At 50.0% G+C, this 20,628-nt stretch overlaps 1 protein-coding gene across 2 annotated transcripts in view; it reads left to right on the plus strand.

Annotated features, from left to right (window-relative positions):
- dlc1 (DLC1 Rho GTPase activating protein) overlaps window positions 1-20,628 on the plus strand; it is a 152,068-nt gene that overhangs the window by 13,933 nt on the left and 117,507 nt on the right. The window contains exon 4 of one of the 2 annotated variants that reach the window (XM_055909913.1): window positions 3-152. The exons of the other annotated variant lie outside the window; for it this stretch is intronic. Coding sequence (XP_055765888.1) covers window positions 3-152 — 150 coding nt within the window. The remainder of the gene's footprint in view (window positions 1-2; window positions 153-20,628) is intronic. 2 annotated transcript variants of the gene reach the window in all.

The raw sequence follows: 20,628 nt of genomic DNA on the forward strand, positions 1-20,628 counted from the left end.
AGTTGCAGGAAGTGGATTTAGACTCAGTAAAGGCCGTTGGGACAGTGTCAAGCACTTCTCAGTCTGTGAATGCTCCACAACAGCATCAAGTATCCACTACTCTGACCTCCGCTAGGCCGACTGCTGCTCCCGGGACCAAACCCAAGACTGGGGTAAATCATTCAATCATTGTGACGCTTACGCCTTAACCCAGGCATCTGTCTCTTAATGGATCTCTGGTTTTGTCTAGCCTGAAATCTGTCTCTTAATGGATCTCTGGTTCATTCTAACCTGAAATCTGTCTCTTAATGAATCTCTGGTTCCACCTGTCTCTAATCTCTGGTTTTGTTCAGCCTGAAATCTGTCTCTTAATGGGTCGGCCGGCTGGTCGCTCAACTGAGCAGCTATAGCAGAAGGTACGGGGCATTTAACACCAGGCCAACTGTGTGATTAGGTTTAGACCCCATCGGAGAAGGGAGAGAAGGCTTATTGCCTTTCTTTACACACCGCAAGTCCCTCCAATCCCTCTGTCTGTGTCTGTTTACTATACAGTCCCTTGAGGAGTGTTTGCAGTGCACTTAGTGAGCTGGCAAGGCACAAGTCACACACTAAAACCCAGAGAGGTTCTCACAGACGGATGGAGGGATGGACAGACAGCGAACACACACGCACACGTACACACAGACACACACACACAATCACACACAGAGTGACTTTGACTGGTAGGAATGTGGCCCAGTCATTCCGAGGGCCTGGTTCCTTGGAAGACTGCTAAAGCCCGTAATTAGCAGGTTCCTGGGTCTTGAGCCGCCTCGCCCCAACAAAAGGGTCAGGGGGGGGGGGCTGGGGTCGTGACAGGACAGACCAAGTGGGGTGAAGGGGGCCGAGGGAGGGGGTGGGACTTTGTTCAAGAGAGATTTACATCTTGACCTCTTCAGTCGCTCACTTAATGGCTTTTCTGTCTGACTGTGTTGTCTTTGTGTTTTTGGGACAAGCACACAATGAACACACAGGTGGGTTGACCATTTCTTGGACAAATCTTCTGGGACTGAATCACCTTATCCAGTGTTTGTTTTTGGCTGTTGTCTTGTGATTGAGGGGACGCTGAATTAGACACTGCTATTCTATTGACAAATTGCCACATAGAAAGACATACAACATTATGAGTTGTTAAAAAGAGATGATATCAAAGGTTATGCTCTTATCTGTTGTTTACATAAGCACCGGAAGTTCTATGGGGTTCCAGGGTTCACTTCCGCTCCTCTTCAAAAAAACTGTTAAAAAGTTTATTTCAAAGGTTATGGTCTTTTAACAAGTAATTCAACACTTGAGAATGGAAGAAGGTCGTTACACAGAATCCATCGCTTAATCTAGTGAGTTATTTGTTATTTATCAGGAGAGAACTGTGCTATCCAGACAAAATACTAGATGGGTGATTGGCTTTGTATCTTTAAACAGGAAAAACAGATTTCTGTGTTATCTGGTGTCATTCCTCTTCCATATATAAAAAAAACAAACGTCCTCTCAACTTAACATAAGTTCAGTAAATATTGGGATGACTATAACAAGATTCAATAATTGAGACATAAACTGAACAAGTTCCACAGACATGTGACTAACAGATATGGAATAATGTGTCCCTGAAAAAAGAGGGGGTCACAATCAAAAGTAACAGTCAGTATGTGGTGTGGCCACCAGCTGCATTAAGTACTCCAGTACATATTCTCGTGGACTGTACCAGATTTGCCAGTTCTTGATGTGAGATGTTAACCCACTCTTCCACCAAGGCACCTGCAAGTTCCCATACATTTCTGGGGGGAATGGACCTAGCCCTCACCCTCCGATCCTACAGGTCCCAGACGTGCTTAATGGGATTGAGATCCTGGCTCTTCGCTGGCCATGGCAGAACACTGACAATGCTGTCTTGCAGGAAATGACGCACAGAACAAGCAGTATGTCTGGTGGCATTGTCATGATGGAGGGTCATGTACTGCAGGAAGGGTACCACATGAGGGAGGAGGATGTCTTCCCTGTAACACACAGCATTGAGTTTGCCTGAATTGAAAACAAGCTCAGTCCGATGATGCTGTGACACACCGCCCCAGACCATGACGGACCCTCCACCTCCAATTAGATCCCGCTCCAGAGTACAGGCTTTGGTGTAACGCTCATTCCTTCGACGAAAAACACGAATCCGACCATCACCCCTGGTGAGACAAAACCGCGACTCGTCAGTGAAGCGCACTTTTTGCCAGTCCTGTCTGGTCCAGCGACGGTGGGTTTGTGCCCATAGTTGTTGCCGGTGATGTCTGGTGAAGACCTGCCTTACAACAGGCCTACAAGCCCTCGGTCCAGCCTCTCAAAGCCTATTGTGGACAGTCTGAGCACTGATGGAGGGATTGTGCGTTCCTGGTGTAACTTGGGCAGTTGTTGCCATCCTATACCTGTCCCGCAGGTGTGATGTTCAGATGTACCGATCCTGTACAGGTGTTGTTACATGTGGTCTGCCACTGCGAGGATGATCAGCTGTCCATCCTGTCTCCCTGTAGCGCCATCTTAGGCGTCTCACAGTACGGACATTGCAATTTATTGCCCTGGCCACATCTGCAGTCCTCATGCCTCCTTGCAGAAAGCCTAAGGCATGTTCACGCAGATGAGCAGGGACCCTGGGCATCTTTCTTTTGGTGTTTTTCAGAGTCAGTAGAAAGGCCTCTTTAGTGTCCTAAGTTTTCATAACTGTGACCTTAATTGCCTACCGTTTGTAAGCTGTTAGTGTCTTAACGACGAGCTAAAGAGACGAGCTGAAGAGACGAGCTGAAGAGACGAGCTGAAGAGACGAGCTAAAGTGACAAGCTAAAGAGACGAACTCAAGAGACAAACTAAATAGATGTGCTAAAGTAAACAGAGATCTCACTGTGCCTAATATACGTTGGAGAAGGACTTAGTCAGAGGAAACAGAGAGCATGTGTGTGTGTGTGTGTGTGTGTGTGTGTGTGTGTGTGTGTGTGTGTGTGTGTGTGTGTGTGTGTGTGTGTGTGTGTGTGTGTGTGTGTGTGTGTGTGTGTGTGTGTGTGTGTGTGTGTGTGTGTGTGTGTGTGTGTGTGTGTGTGTGTGATTCTGGGCACCTCTACAGTGGAGATCCCATGGAGTCAGAGAGTGATGGATTGAAGTGAAGAGGTGATGACTGTCTGAAGAGGTTGTGAGTGGTTAAGAGGATAGGGGTCTATTCAGGAACTGGAGTGGTGAGATGCCCACTCAATCAACTCTGATAGGACAAGGAGACGCTGGACAGACAGCTGGCCCTTTGAATGAAGGAAAGGTATAGGTCGTCACAAGATGGCAAAGCTGCAAAGTCAAAATGGTGAAGGAGCACTGAGTTCCCCTGATTTCCATCACCCCCCTCTCTTGATATTGGGAGTCTCCAGATGCAATGGCATATGGGTAGGGTGTCATTAGCGGAACATTCCACCCCGATCGATTCCGGGGGGATGACTGACTGAGACATTTGATTAGTCCGTTGTGGGAGGTATTCCTGTGGGAAAGGTCTGATGGGATTCCCACAGTTTGAGAATTCCCAAAACGGAAATGGATGCCCCTTCTCCCTGGTTCCCACAGAGGCTGTGTATGTGTGATGATCACCCTCTAATAAAAGAAAATAACCTCACCCCTCCTCCAGATCCTCCCCCTCCATCTTACCTTCCTACTGTACTTACTGGAGGAGCAAGGGATAGTCAGGAGGGCAATCCTCTCTTAATAATTTAACAACGGGGAGAGGGAGAGCAAAAATAGAAAGAAAGAAAGAAAGAAAGAAAGAAAGAAAGAAAGAAAGAAAGAAAGAAAGAAAGAAAGAAAGAAAGAAAGAAAGAAAGAAAGAGTAGTGGTCCAAAGTACAGGGAATTTAAATGTGTATTTCATTTCTCCTTTATTCAACTAGGCAGGTCAGTTAAGAACAAAGTGTTATTTACACTGACGGCCTACCGCGGAACAGTGGGTTAAAAGGATCTCTACAGATCGGTGTCCCACCCTCGGGACGGTTGAGCTAATGTGCGCTAATGTGATTAGCATGGCGTTGTAAGTAACAAGAACCAGGACATAGACATATCTGATATGGGCAGAAAGCTTACATTCTTGTTAATCTAACTGCACTGTCCAATTTACAGTAGCTATTACAGTGAAATAATATCATGCTATTGTTTGAGGAGAGTGCACAGTTATGAACTTGAGAAGTAATTAATAAACCAATTAGGCACATCTGGGCACTCTTGATGTAACGGGTGACGCTCTCCTCATCCTCGGATGAGGTGAGGAGAGAAGGATCCTCAGACCAAAACGCAGGCTTTGGGAAATAAGCCATCTTTATTAAACAACGACGATGGCAAACACGAAACGAAACAAAACACTTCCAAACTACAAAACAAGAAAACGACGTTGACGAGACCTGAACATAAACTTACATTACTAAACATAAACTTACGTACAGGAAACAGACGACATCGAAACGAAAACGAAAACAAACAAACGCTACAGTCCCATGTGGTACGAACATAACATACGGACACAGGAGACAATCACCCACAAACAAACAGTGAGAATGCCCTACCTAAATATGACTCTTAATTAGAGGCAAACGCAAACCACCTGCCTCTAATCAAGAGCCATACCAGGCAAACCAAAACCAACATAGAAACAGATAACATAGAATGCCCACCCAACCTCACGTCCTGACCAACTAACACACAAAACTAACATAAATAGGTCAGGAACGTGACAGTACCCCCCCCACAAGGTGCGAACTCCGGACGCACCAGCACAAAGTCTAGGGGAGGGTCTGGGTGGGCATCTAACCACGGTGGTGGCTCAGGCTCCGGGCGCGGTTCCCACCCCACCATAATCCATCCTAACTTCCTCCCTCCAAGAATGTCCACCCTCTTTTGACCCCCACAAAATTCCCTTAACAACATATCCAATAGGGACAACACCGGGACAGAGAGATAAATCAAGAAAGAGGGATAGATAAGAATATAGAGAGAGATGAAGATAGAGAGGGAGATTAGGATAGAGGGGCAACTCCGGACTGAAAGGCAGCTCCGGACAGAGAGACAGCTCTGGACTGATGGGCAGTTCTGGGTATCCAGCCTTTTCAGGCTGAAGGACAGCTCATGGCTGACTGACGAATCTCGATGCTCATGGCTGGCTGACGGCTCTCGACGCTCATGGCAGGCTGACGGCTCTCGACGCTCATGGCAGGCTGACGGCTCTCGACGCTCATGGCAGGCTGACGGCTCTCGACGCTCATGGCAGGCTGACGGCTCTCGACGCTCATGGCAGGCTGACGGCTCTCGACGCTCATGGCAGGCTGACGGCTCTCGACGCTCATGGCGCTCTGACGGCTCTGGCTGCTCATGGCGCTCTGACGGCTCTGGCTGCTCATGGCTCTCTGACGGCTCTGGCTGCTCATGGCTCGCTGGCGGCTCTGGCAGATCCTGTCTGGTTGGCGGCTCTGGCAGATCCTGTCTGGTTGGCGGCTCTGGCAGATCCTGTCTGGTTGGCGGCTCTGGCAGATCCTGTCTGGTTGGCGGCTCTGGCAGATCCTGTCTGGTTGGCGGCTCTGGCAGATCCTGTCTGGTTGGCGGCTCTGGCAGATCCTGTCTGGCTGACGGCTCTAGCGGCTCCTGTCTGGCTGATGGCTCTAGCGGCTCCTGTCTGGCTGACGGCTCTGTAGGCTCATGGCAGACGGGCGGCTTTGCAGGCTCATGGCAGACGGGCGGCTTTGCAGGCTCCTGGCAGACGGATGGCTCAGACGGCGCTGGGGAGACGGATGGCTCAGATGGCGCTGGGGAGACGGATGGCTCAGATGGCGCTGGGGAGACGGATGGCTCAGATGGCGCTGGGGAGACGGATGGCTCAGATGGTGCTAGGGAGACGGATGGCTCTGGCCGGATATGGCGCACTGTAGACCTGGTGCGTGGTGCCAGAACTGGAGGCACCGTGCTAATGACAAGCACCTTCCTACTAGTGCGGGGAGCAGGGACAGGGCACACTGTATTCTCAAAGCCTACTCTATCCCTGATGCGTGGTACCGGCACTGGTGACGCCGGGCTGAGGACAAGCACATCAGGATTAGTAGGGGGAGAATATACAGTGTGTACAGGGCTCTGGAGACGCACTGGTAGCTTAGTGCGTGGGGCCGGAACTGGAGGCACCGGGCTAGATACACGCACTACAGGGAGAGTGCGTGGAGGAGGAACAGGGCTCAGGATACGCACTGGTAGCCTAGTGCGTAGTGTATACACTGAAGGTACTAGGCTGGGGCGGGGAGGTGGTGCCGGAAATACCGGACCGTGGAGGCGTACTGGCTCTCTTGAGCATTGAGCCTGCCCGACCTTACCTGGTTGAATGCTCCCGGTTGCCCGACCAGTGCGGGGAGGTGGAATAACCCGCACCGGCCTATGTAGGCGAACCGGAGAAACCATGCGTAAGGCCGGTGCCATGTATGCCGGCCCGAGGAGACGCACTGGAGACCAGACGCGTTGAGCCGGCCTCATGACACCTGGCTCAATACTCAATCTAGCCCTCCCAGTGCGGGGAGGTGGAATAACCCGCACCGGGCTATGCACTCGTACAGGAGACACCGTGCGCTCTACTGCGTAACACGGCGCCTGCCCGTACTCCCGCTCTCCACGGTAAGCCTGGGAAGTGGGCGCAGGTCTCCTACCTGCCCTTGGCCCACTATCTCCTAGCCCCCCCCCAAGAAATTTTTGGGAATTACTTACGGGCTTTTTCGGCTTCCGTGCCAGACGCGTTCCCTCATAGCTCCGGTTCCTCTCCCCGGTAGCCTCTGCTCTCCTCCGTGCCTCCAGCTCAGCTTTGGGACGGCGATATTCTCCCTGCTGTGCCCATGGACCTCTCCCGTCCAATATTTCCTCCCAAGTCCAGAAATCCTTGTTTCTCTCCTGTCCTTTACTCCGTTTAGTTTCCCTTTGCCGCTTGGTCTTAGCTAGGTGGGTGATTCTGTAACGGGTGACGCTCTCCTCATCCTCGGATGAGGTGAGGAGAGAAGGATCCTCAGACCAAAACGCAGGCTTTGGGAAATAAGCCATCTTTATTAAACAACGACGATGGCAAACACGAAACGAAACAAAACACTTCCAAACTACAAAACAAGAAAACGACGTTGACGAGACCTGAACATAAACTTACATAACTAAACATAAACTTACGTACAGGAAACAGACGACATCGAAACGAAAACGAAAACAAACAAACGCTACAGTCCCATGTGGTACGAACATAACATACGGACACAGGAGACAATCACCCACAAACAAACAGTGAGAATGCCCTACCTAAATATGACTCTTAATTAGAGGCAAACGCAAACCACCTGCCTCTAATCAAGAGCCATACCAGGCAAACCAAAACCAACATAGAAACAGATAACATAGAATGCCCACCCAACCTCACGTCCTGACCAACTAACACACAAAAACTAACATAAATAGGTCAGGAACGTGACACTTGATACAATATTTTGAACAGAAATGCAATGGTTCTTTTGAAAAAAATGGGGCGGATTAACTGCCTTGTTCAGGAGCAGATCAACATATTTTTACCTGGTCATCTCAGGGATTAAATCCATCAACCTTTAGGTTACTGACCCAACACTCTACCCACTAGCCTACCTGCCGCCCTAAGGGTGCCATTTGGTACGCACTTAGAGGGAGAGCGATAGAGAGATAGAGAGGGGGTGCATGAGAGTGATAGAGACAGATTGACTCATTTATCAAGTGGCAGACCTAATCGCTCATTCCTGTCTAGTCATATCCACACAAACGGCAGGAACGTGAGCGACCCCTCGTAACGAAGATGTCCCGCCACTCGAGGGGTGTAGGCCCAAGAAATTCTAATGGAAAATAGGTCACCATCTAGGTCTGAGATGGGACGAGAAGAAAGGCAGAAATGTGCAGAGAAAGGGAAAAGAGAGATCAAAGGTCTGGCTAACGTAATTAAATGACAACAGAGGAGGAGATCCTGCTACTGATCCTGGTCAGGCTAGTGTTGGATTCACAAGTGAGCCCTCAGCACGTGGCTAACGTCTGCACTGAAGTGGGTTATGAGTTAGGACTGCTAACACGCTGGATAGCTAAACTTAGTTTTTAGCATATTAACACAGTGGCTAAGTAAATAAAACATATATTTATTAGCATGCTAACACACTGAATAGCTAAACAAAGTTGCTAGCATGCTAAGGCTCAAGCTGGCTAATCAAAATATCTCTCTATTTGCATGCTCACATGCCAGCTAAGCTAACTAAACGAAACAGCTATTTATTGGCATGCTAACGCGCTGACTTGCTAACCAAAGCATCGATATCAACGGACACGAGTTGCTCACAGTCGCGTTCAGTAGGCCTAGGGTGTGCACTGCAGACATTAATCTCTAACACGTAGGCTTCCGAAAGTTATAGCATGTCTGTTCATTATATTTCATATCGAACATGTCTGCTTCCGAAAGTTATAGCATGTCTGTTCATTGTATTTCATATCGAACATGTCTGCTTCCAAGAGTTATAGCATGTCTGTTCATTGTATTTCATATCTAACATGTCTGCTTCCAAAAGTTATAGCATGTCTGTTCATTGTATTTCATATCGAACATGTCTGCTTCCAAAAGTTATAGCATGTCTGTTCATTGTATTTCATATCTGCAACGTTCAGGACCAAACTGAACACAACCCACAATTCACGCTAATTTAATTAGAGCATCCGATTGGATTATAGACAGGAAATGAATGAGGGGGAGGTCTATAATGGACAGTTTATGAGCAGTATTTTCAACATGTAGACAGATATTCCATTGATGCAGCATTTGTTTCTAGGACATGACAATGGAGCAAATGGCTACTCTCATAGCAGGCTGAAGTCCACAACAGCGAGTTTCACTCCTTATCTTGTTGATGGCTGTCACGCCCTGGCCTTATTATTCTTTGTTTTCTTTATTATTTTAGTTAGGTCAGGGTGTGACATGGGGAATGTTTATGTTTTTGTTGGTTTTGGGTGTTTATTTGGTAAAGGGGTTATGGGGTGGAGTATATGGTTTTGTGTTGAGTGTATATGTCTAGCGTTGTCTATGTTGGTTTGTTATCTAGGAGAGTCTATGGTTACCTGAATGAGTTCCCAATTAGAGACAGCTGATTTCGGTTGTCTCTGATTGGGAGCCTTATTTAGGGTAGCCATAGGCTCTCATTGGTTGTGGGTAATTGTCTATGTAAGAACGTTAGTAGCCTGTATGTTTGTGCACAACGTTTGTAGCTTCACGGTCGTTTTGTTGTTTTGTTAAAGTGTTTTGTTCGTGTTCATCTTCGTGTTGTTATAATAAAAGAAGATGGCTTATTTTCCAAGTGCTGCATTTTGGTCCGTTAATCCGCCACACGATCGTGACAGAATTACCCACCATAGGACCAAGCGGCATGACCAGCGGCAACAGGAGAAATACAAGGATTCATGGACATGGGAGGAAATTTTAGACCGGGAGGTACCAGGAGAATATAACCGCCCCAAAGCTGAGCTGGAGGCAGCGAAAGCAGAGAGGCGGCGATATGAGGAGCTAGCTCGGAGACAGGAAAAGGAACCTACAAAGGATCTGGGCTACACTACGTGGGAGGAGATCGACAGGTGGGCGATCAACCCAGGGAGAGTGCCGGAGCCCGCCTGGGATTCTCTGGCGCAGTGCGAGGAGGGATACCGGCGAATGGAGGCAGCACGACGAAGCGGTAGGAAGCCTGTGGGAAAACCCAAAAAGTTTCTTTGGGGGGGGCTTAAAGGGAGAGTGGCGAAGTCAGGTAGGAAACCTGCGCCTACTCCCTGTAATTACCGTGGAGAGCGAGAGTACGGGCAGACACCGTGTTACGCAGTAGAGCGCACGGTGTCTCCTGTACGTGTGCATAGCCCGGTGCGGGTTATTCCACCTCCCCGCACTGGCAGGGCTAGATTGAGTATTGAGCCGGATGTCATGAAGCCGGCCCTACATATCTGGCCACCAGTGCGTCTCCTCGGGCCGGTTTACATGGCACCAGCCTTACGCATGGTGTCCCCGGTTCGCCTACATAGCCCGGTGCGGGTTATTCCACCTCCCCGTACTGGTCGGGCAACGGGGAGCATTCAACCAGGTAAGGTTGGTCAGGCTCAATGCTCAAGGGAGCCAATACGCCTGCACGGTCCGGTATTTCCGGCGCCACCTCCCCGCCCCAGTTCAGTGCCACCAGTGCCTACACCACGTAACAGGCTTCCAGTGTGTCTCCAGAGCCCTGTTCCTCCTCCACACACTCGTCCTATGGTGCGTGTCTCCAGCCCGGTATCACCAATTCCGGCACCACGCACTAAGCCTCTTGTGCGTCTCCAGAGTCCTGTGCATCCTGTTGCTGCTCCCCGCATTAGCCCTGAGATGCATGTCCCCAGTCCGGTACCACCAGTTCCGGCCCCACGCACTAGGCCTAATGTGCGTCCCCAGGGTCCAGTATGCCCTGTTGCTGCTCCCCGCATTAGCCCTGAGATGCGTGTCCCCAGTCCGGTACCACCAGTTCCGGCCCCACGCACTAGGCCTAATGTGCGTCCCCAGGGTCCAGTATGCCCTGTTGCTGCTCCCCGCACTAGCCCTGAGATGCGTGTCCCCAGCCCGGTGCCACCAGTCCCGGCACCACGCACCAGGCCTACAGTGCGCCTCAGCCGGCAGGAGTCTGCCGTCTGCACAGCATTGACTGAACTGCTCGTCTCCCCAGCGCCATCTGAGCCATCCGTCTCCCCAGCGCCATCTGAGCCATCCGTCTCCCCAGCACCATCTGAGCCATCCGTCTGCAATGAGCCTGCAAAGCCGCCCGTCTGCCATGAGCCTGCAAAGCCGCCCGTCTGCCATGAGCCCACTGAGCCGTCCGCCAGACAGGAGCCGCTAGAGCCGCCAGCCAGACAGGAGCCGCTAGAGCCGTCCGTCAGACAGGATCTGCCAGAGCCGCCAACCAGACAGGATCTGCCAGAGCCGCCAACCAGACAGGATCTGCCAGAGCCGCCAACCAGACAGGATCTGCCAGAGCCGCCAACCAGACAGGAGCAGCCAGATCAGTCAGCCAGCCATGAGCAGCCAGATCCGTCAGCTAGCCATGAGCAGCCAGATCCGTCAGCTAGCCATGAGCAGCCAGATCCGTCAGCTAGCCATGAGCAGCCAGATCCGTCAGCTAGCCATGAGCAGCCAGATCCGTCAGCTAGCCATGAGCAGCCAGATCCGTCAGCTAGCCATGAGCAGCCAGATCCGTCAGCTAGCCATGAGCAGCCAGATCCGTCAGCTAGCCATGAGCAGCCAGATCCGTCAGCTAGCCATGAGCAGCCAGATCCGTCAGCTAGCCATGAGCAGCCAGATCCGTCAGCTAGCCATGAGCAGCCAGATCCGTCAGCTAGCCATGAGCAGCCAGATCCGTCAGCTAGCCATGAGCAGCCAGATCCGTCAGCCAGCCATGAGCAGCCAGATCCGTCAGCCAGCCATGAGCAGCCAGATCCGTCAGCCAGCCATGATCAGCCAGATCCGTCAGCCAGCCATGAGCAGCCAGATCAGTTAGCCAGCCATGAGCAGCCAGATCTGTCAGCCAGCCATGGGCTGTCCCTCAGTCCGGAGCTGCAGTCCCTCAGTCCGGAGCTGCAGTCCCTCAGTCCGGAGCTGCCATTCCTCAGTCCGGAGCTGCCCCTTACCCTGGAGCTGCCCCTTCCCCTGGTGCTGCCCCTTACCCTGGAGCTGCCCCTTACCCTGGTACTGCCCCTTATCCTGGTACTGCCCCTGACCCTGGTACTGTCCCTGACCCTAGTACTGCCCCTGACCCTGGTACTGCCTCTTACCCTGGTACTGCCCCTTAGTCCGGAACTGCCCCTGAATGCAATGGGGTTAAGGTGGAGGGGGGTCGTTTGGAGGAAGCCTAGGAGGTGGTTAGGTACTGTGGTGACGTGGGGACTACGACCAGAGCCGGAGCCGCCACCGTGGAGGGGAGCCCACCCAGACCCTCCCTTAGACTGTGTATGGTGCGCCCGGAGTTCGCGCCTCAAGGGGGGGGTTATGTCACGCCCTGGCCTTATTATTCTTTGTTTTCTTTATTATTTTAGTTAGGTCAGGGTGTGACATGGGGAATGTTTATGTTTTTGTTGGTTTTGGGTGTTTATTTGGTAAAGGGGTTATGGGGTGGAGTATATGGTTTTGTGTTGAGTGTATATGTCTAGCGTTGTCTATGTTGGTTTGTTATCTAGGAGAGTCTATGGTTACCTGAATGAGTTCCCAATTAGAGACAGCTGATTTCGGTTGTCTCTGATTGGGAGCCTTATTTAGGGTAGCCATAGGCTCTCATTGGTTGTGGGTAATTGTCTATGTAAGAACGTTAGTAGCCTGTATGTTTGTGCACAACGTTTGTAGCTTCACGGTCGTTTTGTTGTTTTGTTAAAGTGTTTTGTTCGTGTTCATCTTCGTGTTGTTATAATAAAAGAAGATGGCTTATTTTCCAAGTGCTGCATTTTGGTCCGTTAATCCGCCACACGATCGTGACAATGGCGGTGGTCTGCACTGTGTGTGTGTGTGTGTGTGTGTGTGTGTGTGTGTGTGTGTGTGTGTGTGTGTGTGTGTGTGTGTGTGTGTGTGTGTGTGTGTGTGTGTGTGTGTGTGTGTGTGTGTGTGTGTGTCTTACCAGGTAAATACAAGGGAGATTGGTCATTGTACTAAATGCCCCCTCTCTCACACACACACACTGTCTATACTGTTATACCTTCCCTGTCTGTCTCCATGGTTTGACTTTTGGGTGGAGATAAGACTAAACTCCATCTTTAAAAACAAACATTTTTGATAAACAAAAATACATTCTAAGTAAGCAGTGATAACCTTCACCACCCCACAGCCTTCATCAAGCATGCCAAAATTGTGTTCTCTCATGAAAACTGGTGTTTATGTAACAGTGATATAGTCCTAGAATCCTGACATGTGGCTTCGGCGTGATGTTTTGAATGGACACTGACTAAGGTACAGTATTTGTCACAATGTACGAATTGTAGTGGCATTCCCTCTTGGTGTCCAGTGACAGTGCCATAGCGAGTGGCTATTCTTGGCTACGCTGTATTGTCGTTGGGGTTCTGTGTGCGGTGTATTCTGACCTAGCAGGTGGTTTTCATTCTTGTTTGTTGTTGTGGGGCTGTAGTTGTGGTGGTGGCTGGTGCACCATAGCAGGTGTCTTTCTCTCGGCAGTAAAGTTTGTTATTGTTTGGTCTCATGCTCGTGGTTGCCGTGGCAGGTTGCTGACTTTGCGTTGTAGCGGGAGCTATTTAAATGGAGGTGTTAAGTTGTAGCGGATAGGCAATGGGATTAAGGTAAATTAGGTTAAATTGGGATGTGATTGTTTGTCATCATGAGGTATGTGGGGGGCTCTGTGGTGATTTGCCTTATGTCTTATTTGTTAAATTGTCTTATCTTTTAGTCATGTAACGTGAAATTGTCCATTTTCTAAGATCATATATGATTTGATATAAAATATGGCTGATGCGGTGTGTCATAGTGGCTTCCCAGTCTTTTGTTGTGTGGTGCGTTTTAACATGGTGCTATTCTTAGGGGGTTTGTGACAGCAGTAGAGGATGTCACATGTCAGGGCAGGGGCCCCTTAAATGGTACAGTCGGAAACAACATATCAATCACTCTCTGGGAGAAGAGTTCCCCAACAGCACAGGGCCGCCAAAAAACAGACCTTCTGTTACACAACAGATAGACTATGTCCCAAACGGCTCTCTTTGTCCTACTGTATATAGTGCACTACTTTTGACCAGAGCCCTATGGTGCAGCATGCATAGACATCCCTCAACCGTCTGTTAAATGTAGCACCCCAGATTCTAACATAGATGTACTTGTTATGTATACTAACTCTGACCTATACAAACTCTGACTTATACTAACTCTGACCTATACAAACTCTGACTTATACTAACTCTGACCTATACAAACTCTGACTTATACTAACTCTGACCTATACAAACGCTGACTTATACTAACTCTGACCTATACAAACTCTGACTTATACTAACTCTGACCTATACAAACGCTGACTTATACTAACTCTGACCTATACATACTCTGACTTATACTAACTCTGACCCATACATTGGGGCATGGTGGCTTGGGGGGGACTGTGGGGGTGGGGAGTGGAGGGAGAGGTTTTTTCAGGGGGGGGGGCTGTAGGGGGGTCTCGGATGGTTGAGGGGCAGCTCTTGGGAACTGTGGAGGGATCTCGGATGGTTGAGGGGCAGCTCTTGGGAACTGTGGAGGGATCTCGGATGGTTGAGGGGCAGCTCTTGGGAACTGTGGAGGGATCTCGGATGGTTGAGGGGCAGCTCTTGGGAACTGTGGGGGGATCTCGGATGGTTGAGGGGCAGCTCTTGGGAACTGTGGAGGGATCTCGGATGGTTGAGGGGCAGCTCTTGGGAACTGTGGGGGGATCTCGGATGGTTGAGGGGCAGCTCTTGGGAACTGTGGAGGGATCTCGGATGGTTGAGGGGCAGCTTTTGGGAACTGTGGGGGGATCTCGGATGGTTGAGGGGCAGCTCTTGGGAACTGTGGGGGGATCTCGGATGGTTGAGGGGCAGCTCTTGGGAACTGTGGGGGGATCTCGGATGGTTGAGGGGCAGCTCTTGGGAACTGTAGGGGGGATCTCGGATGGTTGAGGGGCAGCTCTTGGGAACTGTGGAGCGATCTCGGATGGTTGAGGGGCAGCTTTTGGGAACTATGGGGGGATCTCGGATGGTTGAGGGGCAGCTCTTGGGAACTGTGGAGGGATCTCGGATGGTTGAGGGGCAGCTCTTGGGAACTGTGGGGGGATCTCGGATGGTTGAGGGGCAGCTCTTGGGAACTGTGGGGGGATCTCGGATGGTTGAGGGGCAGCTCTTGGGAACTGTGGGGGGATCTCGGATGGTTGAGGGGCAGCTCTTGGGAACTGTGGAGGGATCTCGGATGGTTGAGGGGCAGCTCTTGGGAACTGTGGGGGGGATCTCGGATGGTTGAGGGGCTGCTCTTGGGAACTGTGGGGGGGGATCTCGGATGGTTGAAGGGCAGCTCTTGGGAACTGTGGGGGGATCTCGGATGGTTGAGGGGCAGCTCTTGGAAACTGTGGGGGGATCTCGGATGGTTGAGGGGCAGCTCTTGGGAACTGTGGGGGGGATCTCGGATGGTTGAGGGGCAGCTCTTGGGAACTGTGGAGGGATCTCGGATGGTTGAGGGGCAGCTCTTGGGAACTGTGGGGGAACTCGGATGGTTGAGGGGCAGCTCTTGGGAACTGTGGGGGGATCTCGGATGGTTGAGGGGCAGCTCTTGGAAACTGTGGGGGGATCTCGGATGGTTGAGGGGCAGCTCTTGGAAACTGTGGGGGGATCTCGGATGGTTGAGGGGCAGCTCTTGGGAACTGTGGGGGGATCTCGGATGGTTGAGGGGCAGCTCTTGGAAACTGTGGGGGGATCTCGGATGGTTGAGGGGCAGCTCTTGGGAACTGTGGGGGGGATCTCGGATGGTTGAGGGGCAGCTCTTGGGAACTGTGGAGGGATCTCGGATGGTTGAGGGGCAGCTTTTGGGAACTATGGGGGGATCTCGGATGGTTGAGGGGCAGCTCTTGGGAACTGTGGAGGGATCTCGGATGGTTGAGGGGCAGCTCTTGGGAACTGTGGGGGGATCTCGGATGGTTGAGGGGTAGCTCTTGGGAACTGTGGAGGGATCTCGGATGGTTGAGGGGCATTTCTTGGGAACCGTGGGGGGGATCTCGGATGGTTGGTGGCCTGGCGGTTGGGAGTTTGGGCAGATAGGGGCGCTTGACCCAGGTTGCTCCAGTGGGTCGCTCTGGATGGGAGTGTCTGCTAGATGACTGAATGTAAATGTAAATGTGAGCGGCTTCAATGCAGGTATATTGTATGTTTTAATATTAAATAAAAATAAATAAAGAATCAGACCTATACAAACTCTGGCAGCTCCATCGCCCCTCAACATTCCATAACCATCCCATAACCATCCAACCTCTTGGCATTTGTTCTGTCTTCCTTCTCTCTGGCAACCATGCTCAAAACAAACCATCTGTCATATCTCGCCGCTGTTCGGTCGCTGTTTGACAGTGCGTGATGTAATGCTGTAATTAGGTGTTGGAATTCCAAGTGTCCGAGTTGTCTTGTACCTGTTAGGTCCAAAGGGTTATGCAAGAAAAAAGTGAATTTAGATGCTTGTAGATGGACACAAGAGGAACTACTTTTTGATTTATCGCCTGTTGGGTTAGTTATGCATGTGTTTTTTTATCTTGTGTGGATGTGGACAATAGCTGTGCTGAGGCGTCTGTGATAAGACCACAGGCTGTAGCTGTCGCTTGTCCTTCCTCTCTCTCTCTGTCCTGTCCTGTTTGGCAAGTGGCCACCAACACACAGCCCCAACCATCCTTTATCCACAACCAGAAACCACACCTTCGCTTTCCAATGGGCCAATATAGAGCTGGATCTCAGTCTCTCTCTCTCTCTCTCTCTCTCTCTCTCTCTCTCTCTCTCTCTCTCTCTCTCTCTCTCTCTCTCTCTCTCTCTCTCTCTCTCTCTCTCTCTCTCTCTCTCTCTCTCTCTCTCTCTCTCTCTCTCTCTCTCTCTCTCTCTCTCTCTCTCTCTCTCTCTCTCTCTCACACACATTCTCTCTTACACGATGTTTTTCTCCATCTCTGACAATATTACTCTCTCTGTCTTTCTCTCACTCTATTTCCCTCCCTTTCCCTCACATCCATTCTTCTACATGCTAATAATATCTATAACTTAGCATACGGGCCTACAATGGCTTACCTTCACATTCCTCTGTTGCTCTACAGACAAAAGTTGGATTAAAGTCCGTCAACAGCATGGTGGGAAACCAGCAGTATTTCAATGTCACATGGGGATGGCTCTGTGGGTATACTGTCCGGTCATGGCCGAGTTAGTCGGCTTTCTGCTGTGTTGTTGTCCCTGACCCTGACTGAGGCCAATCTGCGCTGAACACACAGCTGCAGGAGCACAAACAGAGGCCTGCCTCAGCCTCTCTCAGCCTCTCAGACCCTCAGCCCCTCTCAGCCTCTCAGCCCATCAGCCTCTCAGCCCCTCAGCCCCTCAGCCTCTCAACCCCTCAGCCCTTCTCAGTCTCTCAGCCCCTCTCAGCCTCTCAGCCCCTCTCAGCCTCCTAGCCCCTCAGCCCTTCTCAGTCTCTCAGTCCCTCTCAGCTGCTCAGTCTCTCAGCCACGGTCAAACAGGAGAGGGAAAGAAATGAGGAGAGAAAAAAAGATTGTTTTTGGAACAGGATGTGGAAAAAAGGAACTTCTTCTTGACCTCTGTACGGAAATCTCTTATTTCCTGCCGATTCAAGGTTCCGTGGATTGCATTAGGTATTCCAAAAACTGGGCAGAACATAGAGGGGTTTTTCTCAGTCGGTGGGAGACAGGCCTTTTAATTAACAAGACATAGAAAAATAATAAATAAATAATACTGAAATATGAAATTGTTTTGTAAAACGTTGCCACGTTAATCCTAACTGACGCAGAATGATCTGTCTCATTGTGAACTTCAAGGAAATTATTCAGTCCCTACATCTTCTAACTTTGAGCCACCAGAAAGACAGAAATGCAATGGCAAGTTGAAGACCCCCAATCCGCTGGGCCCATAATACCATCCTGTTCAGTGACGTAGTGGTAAAACAGAATTGGTGGGTAAACGCTAATCACTGTTCGTGGTAAAGTACCGCTCCATATACTGGTGGGTAAATGCTTGCAGAAAATAAAAAAGGTGAGTAATTGGCATTTACGTGCATTCACCATCCACCATACCACTGGTCCTGTAGTGTTATGACTGGATATGTAGTGTTATGACTGTATCTGTAGTGTTATGACTGGATCTGTAGTGTTATGACTGGATCTGTAGTGTTATGACTGGATATGTAGTGTTATGACTGGATATTTTATTTTATTTTATTTATTTCACCTTTATTTAACCAGGTAGGCTAGTTGAGAACAAGTTCTCATTTGCAACTGCGACCTGGCCAAGATAAAGCATAGCAGTGTGAACAGACAACAACACAGAGTTACACATGGAGTAAACAATAAACAAGTCAATAACATGGTAGAAAAAAGAGAATCCAAATACAATGGGTGCAAAAGGCATGAGGTAGGCAATAAATCGAATAATTACAGTTTAGCAGATTAACACTGGAGTGATAAATCATCAGATGATCATGTGCAAGAAGAGATACTGGTGTGCAAAAGAGCAGAGAAGTAAATAAATAAAAGCAGTATGGGGGTGAGGTAGGTAAATTGGGTGGGTAGTTTACAGATGGACTATGTACAGCTGCAGCGATCGGTTAGCTGCTCGGATAGCAGATTTTTAAAGTTGTTGAGGGAGATAAAAGTCTCCAACTTCAGAGATTTTTGCAATTCGTTCCAGTCGCAGGCAGCAGAGAACTGGAAGGAAAGGCGTCCAAATGAGGTTTTGGCTTTAGGGATGATCAGTGAGATACACCTGCTGGAGCGCGTGCTACGGGTGGGTGTAGCCATCGTGACCAGTGAACTGAGATAAGTCGGCACTTTACCTAGCATAGCCGTGTAGATGACCTGGAGCCAGTGGGTCTGACGACGAACATGTAGCGAGGGCCAGCCGACTAGGGCATACAGGTCGCAGTGGTGGGTCGTATAAGGTGCTTTAGTAACAAAACGGATGGCACTGTGATAAACTGCATCCAGTTTGCTGAGTAGAGTATTGGAAGCTATTTTGTAGATGACATCGCCGAAGTCGAGGATCGGTAGGATAGTCAGTTTTACTAGGGTAAGTTTGGCGGCGTGAGTGAAGGAGGCTTTGTTCCGGAATAGAAAGCCGACTCTAGATTTGATTTTGGATTGGAGATGTTTGATATGAGTCTGGAAGGAGAGTTTGCAGTCTAGCCAGACACCTAGGTACTTATAGATGTCCACATATTCTAGGTCGGAACCGTCCAGGGTGGTGATGCTAGTCGGGCGTGCGGGTGCAGGCAGCGAACGGTTGAAAAGCATGCATTTGGTTTTACTAGCGTTTAAGAGCAGTTGGAGGCCACGGAAGGAGTGTTGTATGGCATTGAAGCTCGTTTAGGGGTTAGATAGCACAGTGTCCAGGGAAGGGCCGGAAGTATACAGAATGGTGTCGTCTGCGTAGAGGTGGATCAGGGAATCGCCCGCAGCAAGAGCAACATCATTGATGTATACAGAGAAAAGAGTCGGCCCGAGAATTGAACCCTGTGGTACCCCCATAGAGACTGCCAGAGGACCGGACAACATGCCCTCCGATTTGACACACTGAACTCTGTCTGCAAAGTAGTTGGTGAACCAGGCAAGGCAGTCATTAGAAAAACAGAGGCTATTGAGTCTGCCGATAAGAATATGGTGATTGACAGAGTCGAAAGCCTTGGCCAGGTCGATTATGGCGGCTGCACAGTAATGTCTTTTATCGATGGCGGTTATGATATCGTTTAGTACCTTGAGCGTGGCTGAGGTGCACTCGTGACCGGCTCGGAAACCGGATTGCACAGCGGAGAAGGTACGGTGGGATTCGAGATGGTCAGTGATCTGTTTGTTGACTTGGCTTTCGAAGACCTTAGCTAGGCAGGGCAGGATGGATATAGGTCTGTAACAGTTTGGGTCCAGGGTGTCTCCCCCTTTGAAGAGGGGGATGACAGCGGCAGCTTTCCAATCCTTGGGGATCTCAGATGATACGAAGGAGAGGTTGAATAGGCTGGTAATAGGGGGTGCGACAATGGCAGCGGACAGTTTCAGAAATAGGGGGTCCAGATTGTCAAGCCCAGCTGATTTGTATGGGTCCAGGTTTTACAGCTCTTTCAGAACATCTGCTATCTGGATATGGGTAAAGGAGAAGCTGGGGAGGCTTGGGCGAGTAGCAGCGGGGGTGGCGGGGCTGTTGGCCAAGGTTGGAGTCGCCAGGTGGAAGGCATGGCCAGCCATTGAAATGTTTGTTGAAGTTTTTGATTATCACGGACTTATCAGTGGTGACCGTGTTATCTAGCCTCAGTGCAGTGGGCAGCTGGGAGGAGGTGCTCTTGTTTTCCATGGACTTTACAGTATCCCAGAACTTTTTGGAGTTAGAGCTACAGGATGCAAATTTCTGCTTGAAAAAGCTGGCCTTTGCTTTCCTGACTGACTGCGTGTATTGGTTCCTGACTTCCCTGAACAGTTGCATATCGCGGGGGCTCTTCGATGCTATTGCAGTTCGCCACAGGATGTTTTTGTGCTGGTCGAGGGCAGTCAGGTCTGGAGTGAACCAAGGGCTATATCTGTTCTTGGTTCTGCATTTTTTGAACGGAGCATGCTTGTCTAATATGGTGAGGAAGTAACTTTTAAAGAATGACCAGGCATCCTCAACTGACGGGATGAGGTCAATATCCTTCCAGGGTACCCGGGCCAGGTCGATTAGAAAGGCCTGCTCGCAGAAGTGTTTCAGGGAGCGTTTGACAGTGATGAGGGGTGGTCGTTTGACCGTGGACCCGTGGCGGATACAGGCAATGAGGCAGTGATCGCTGAGATCTTGATTGAAGACAGCAGAGGTGTATTTGGAGGGCAAGTTGGTCAGG

This window comes from Salvelinus fontinalis, chromosome 42, assembly GCF_029448725.1.
Source record: "Salvelinus fontinalis isolate EN_2023a chromosome 42, ASM2944872v1, whole genome shotgun sequence".
NCBI lineage: Eukaryota > Metazoa > Chordata > Actinopteri > Salmoniformes > Salmonidae > Salvelinus > Salvelinus fontinalis.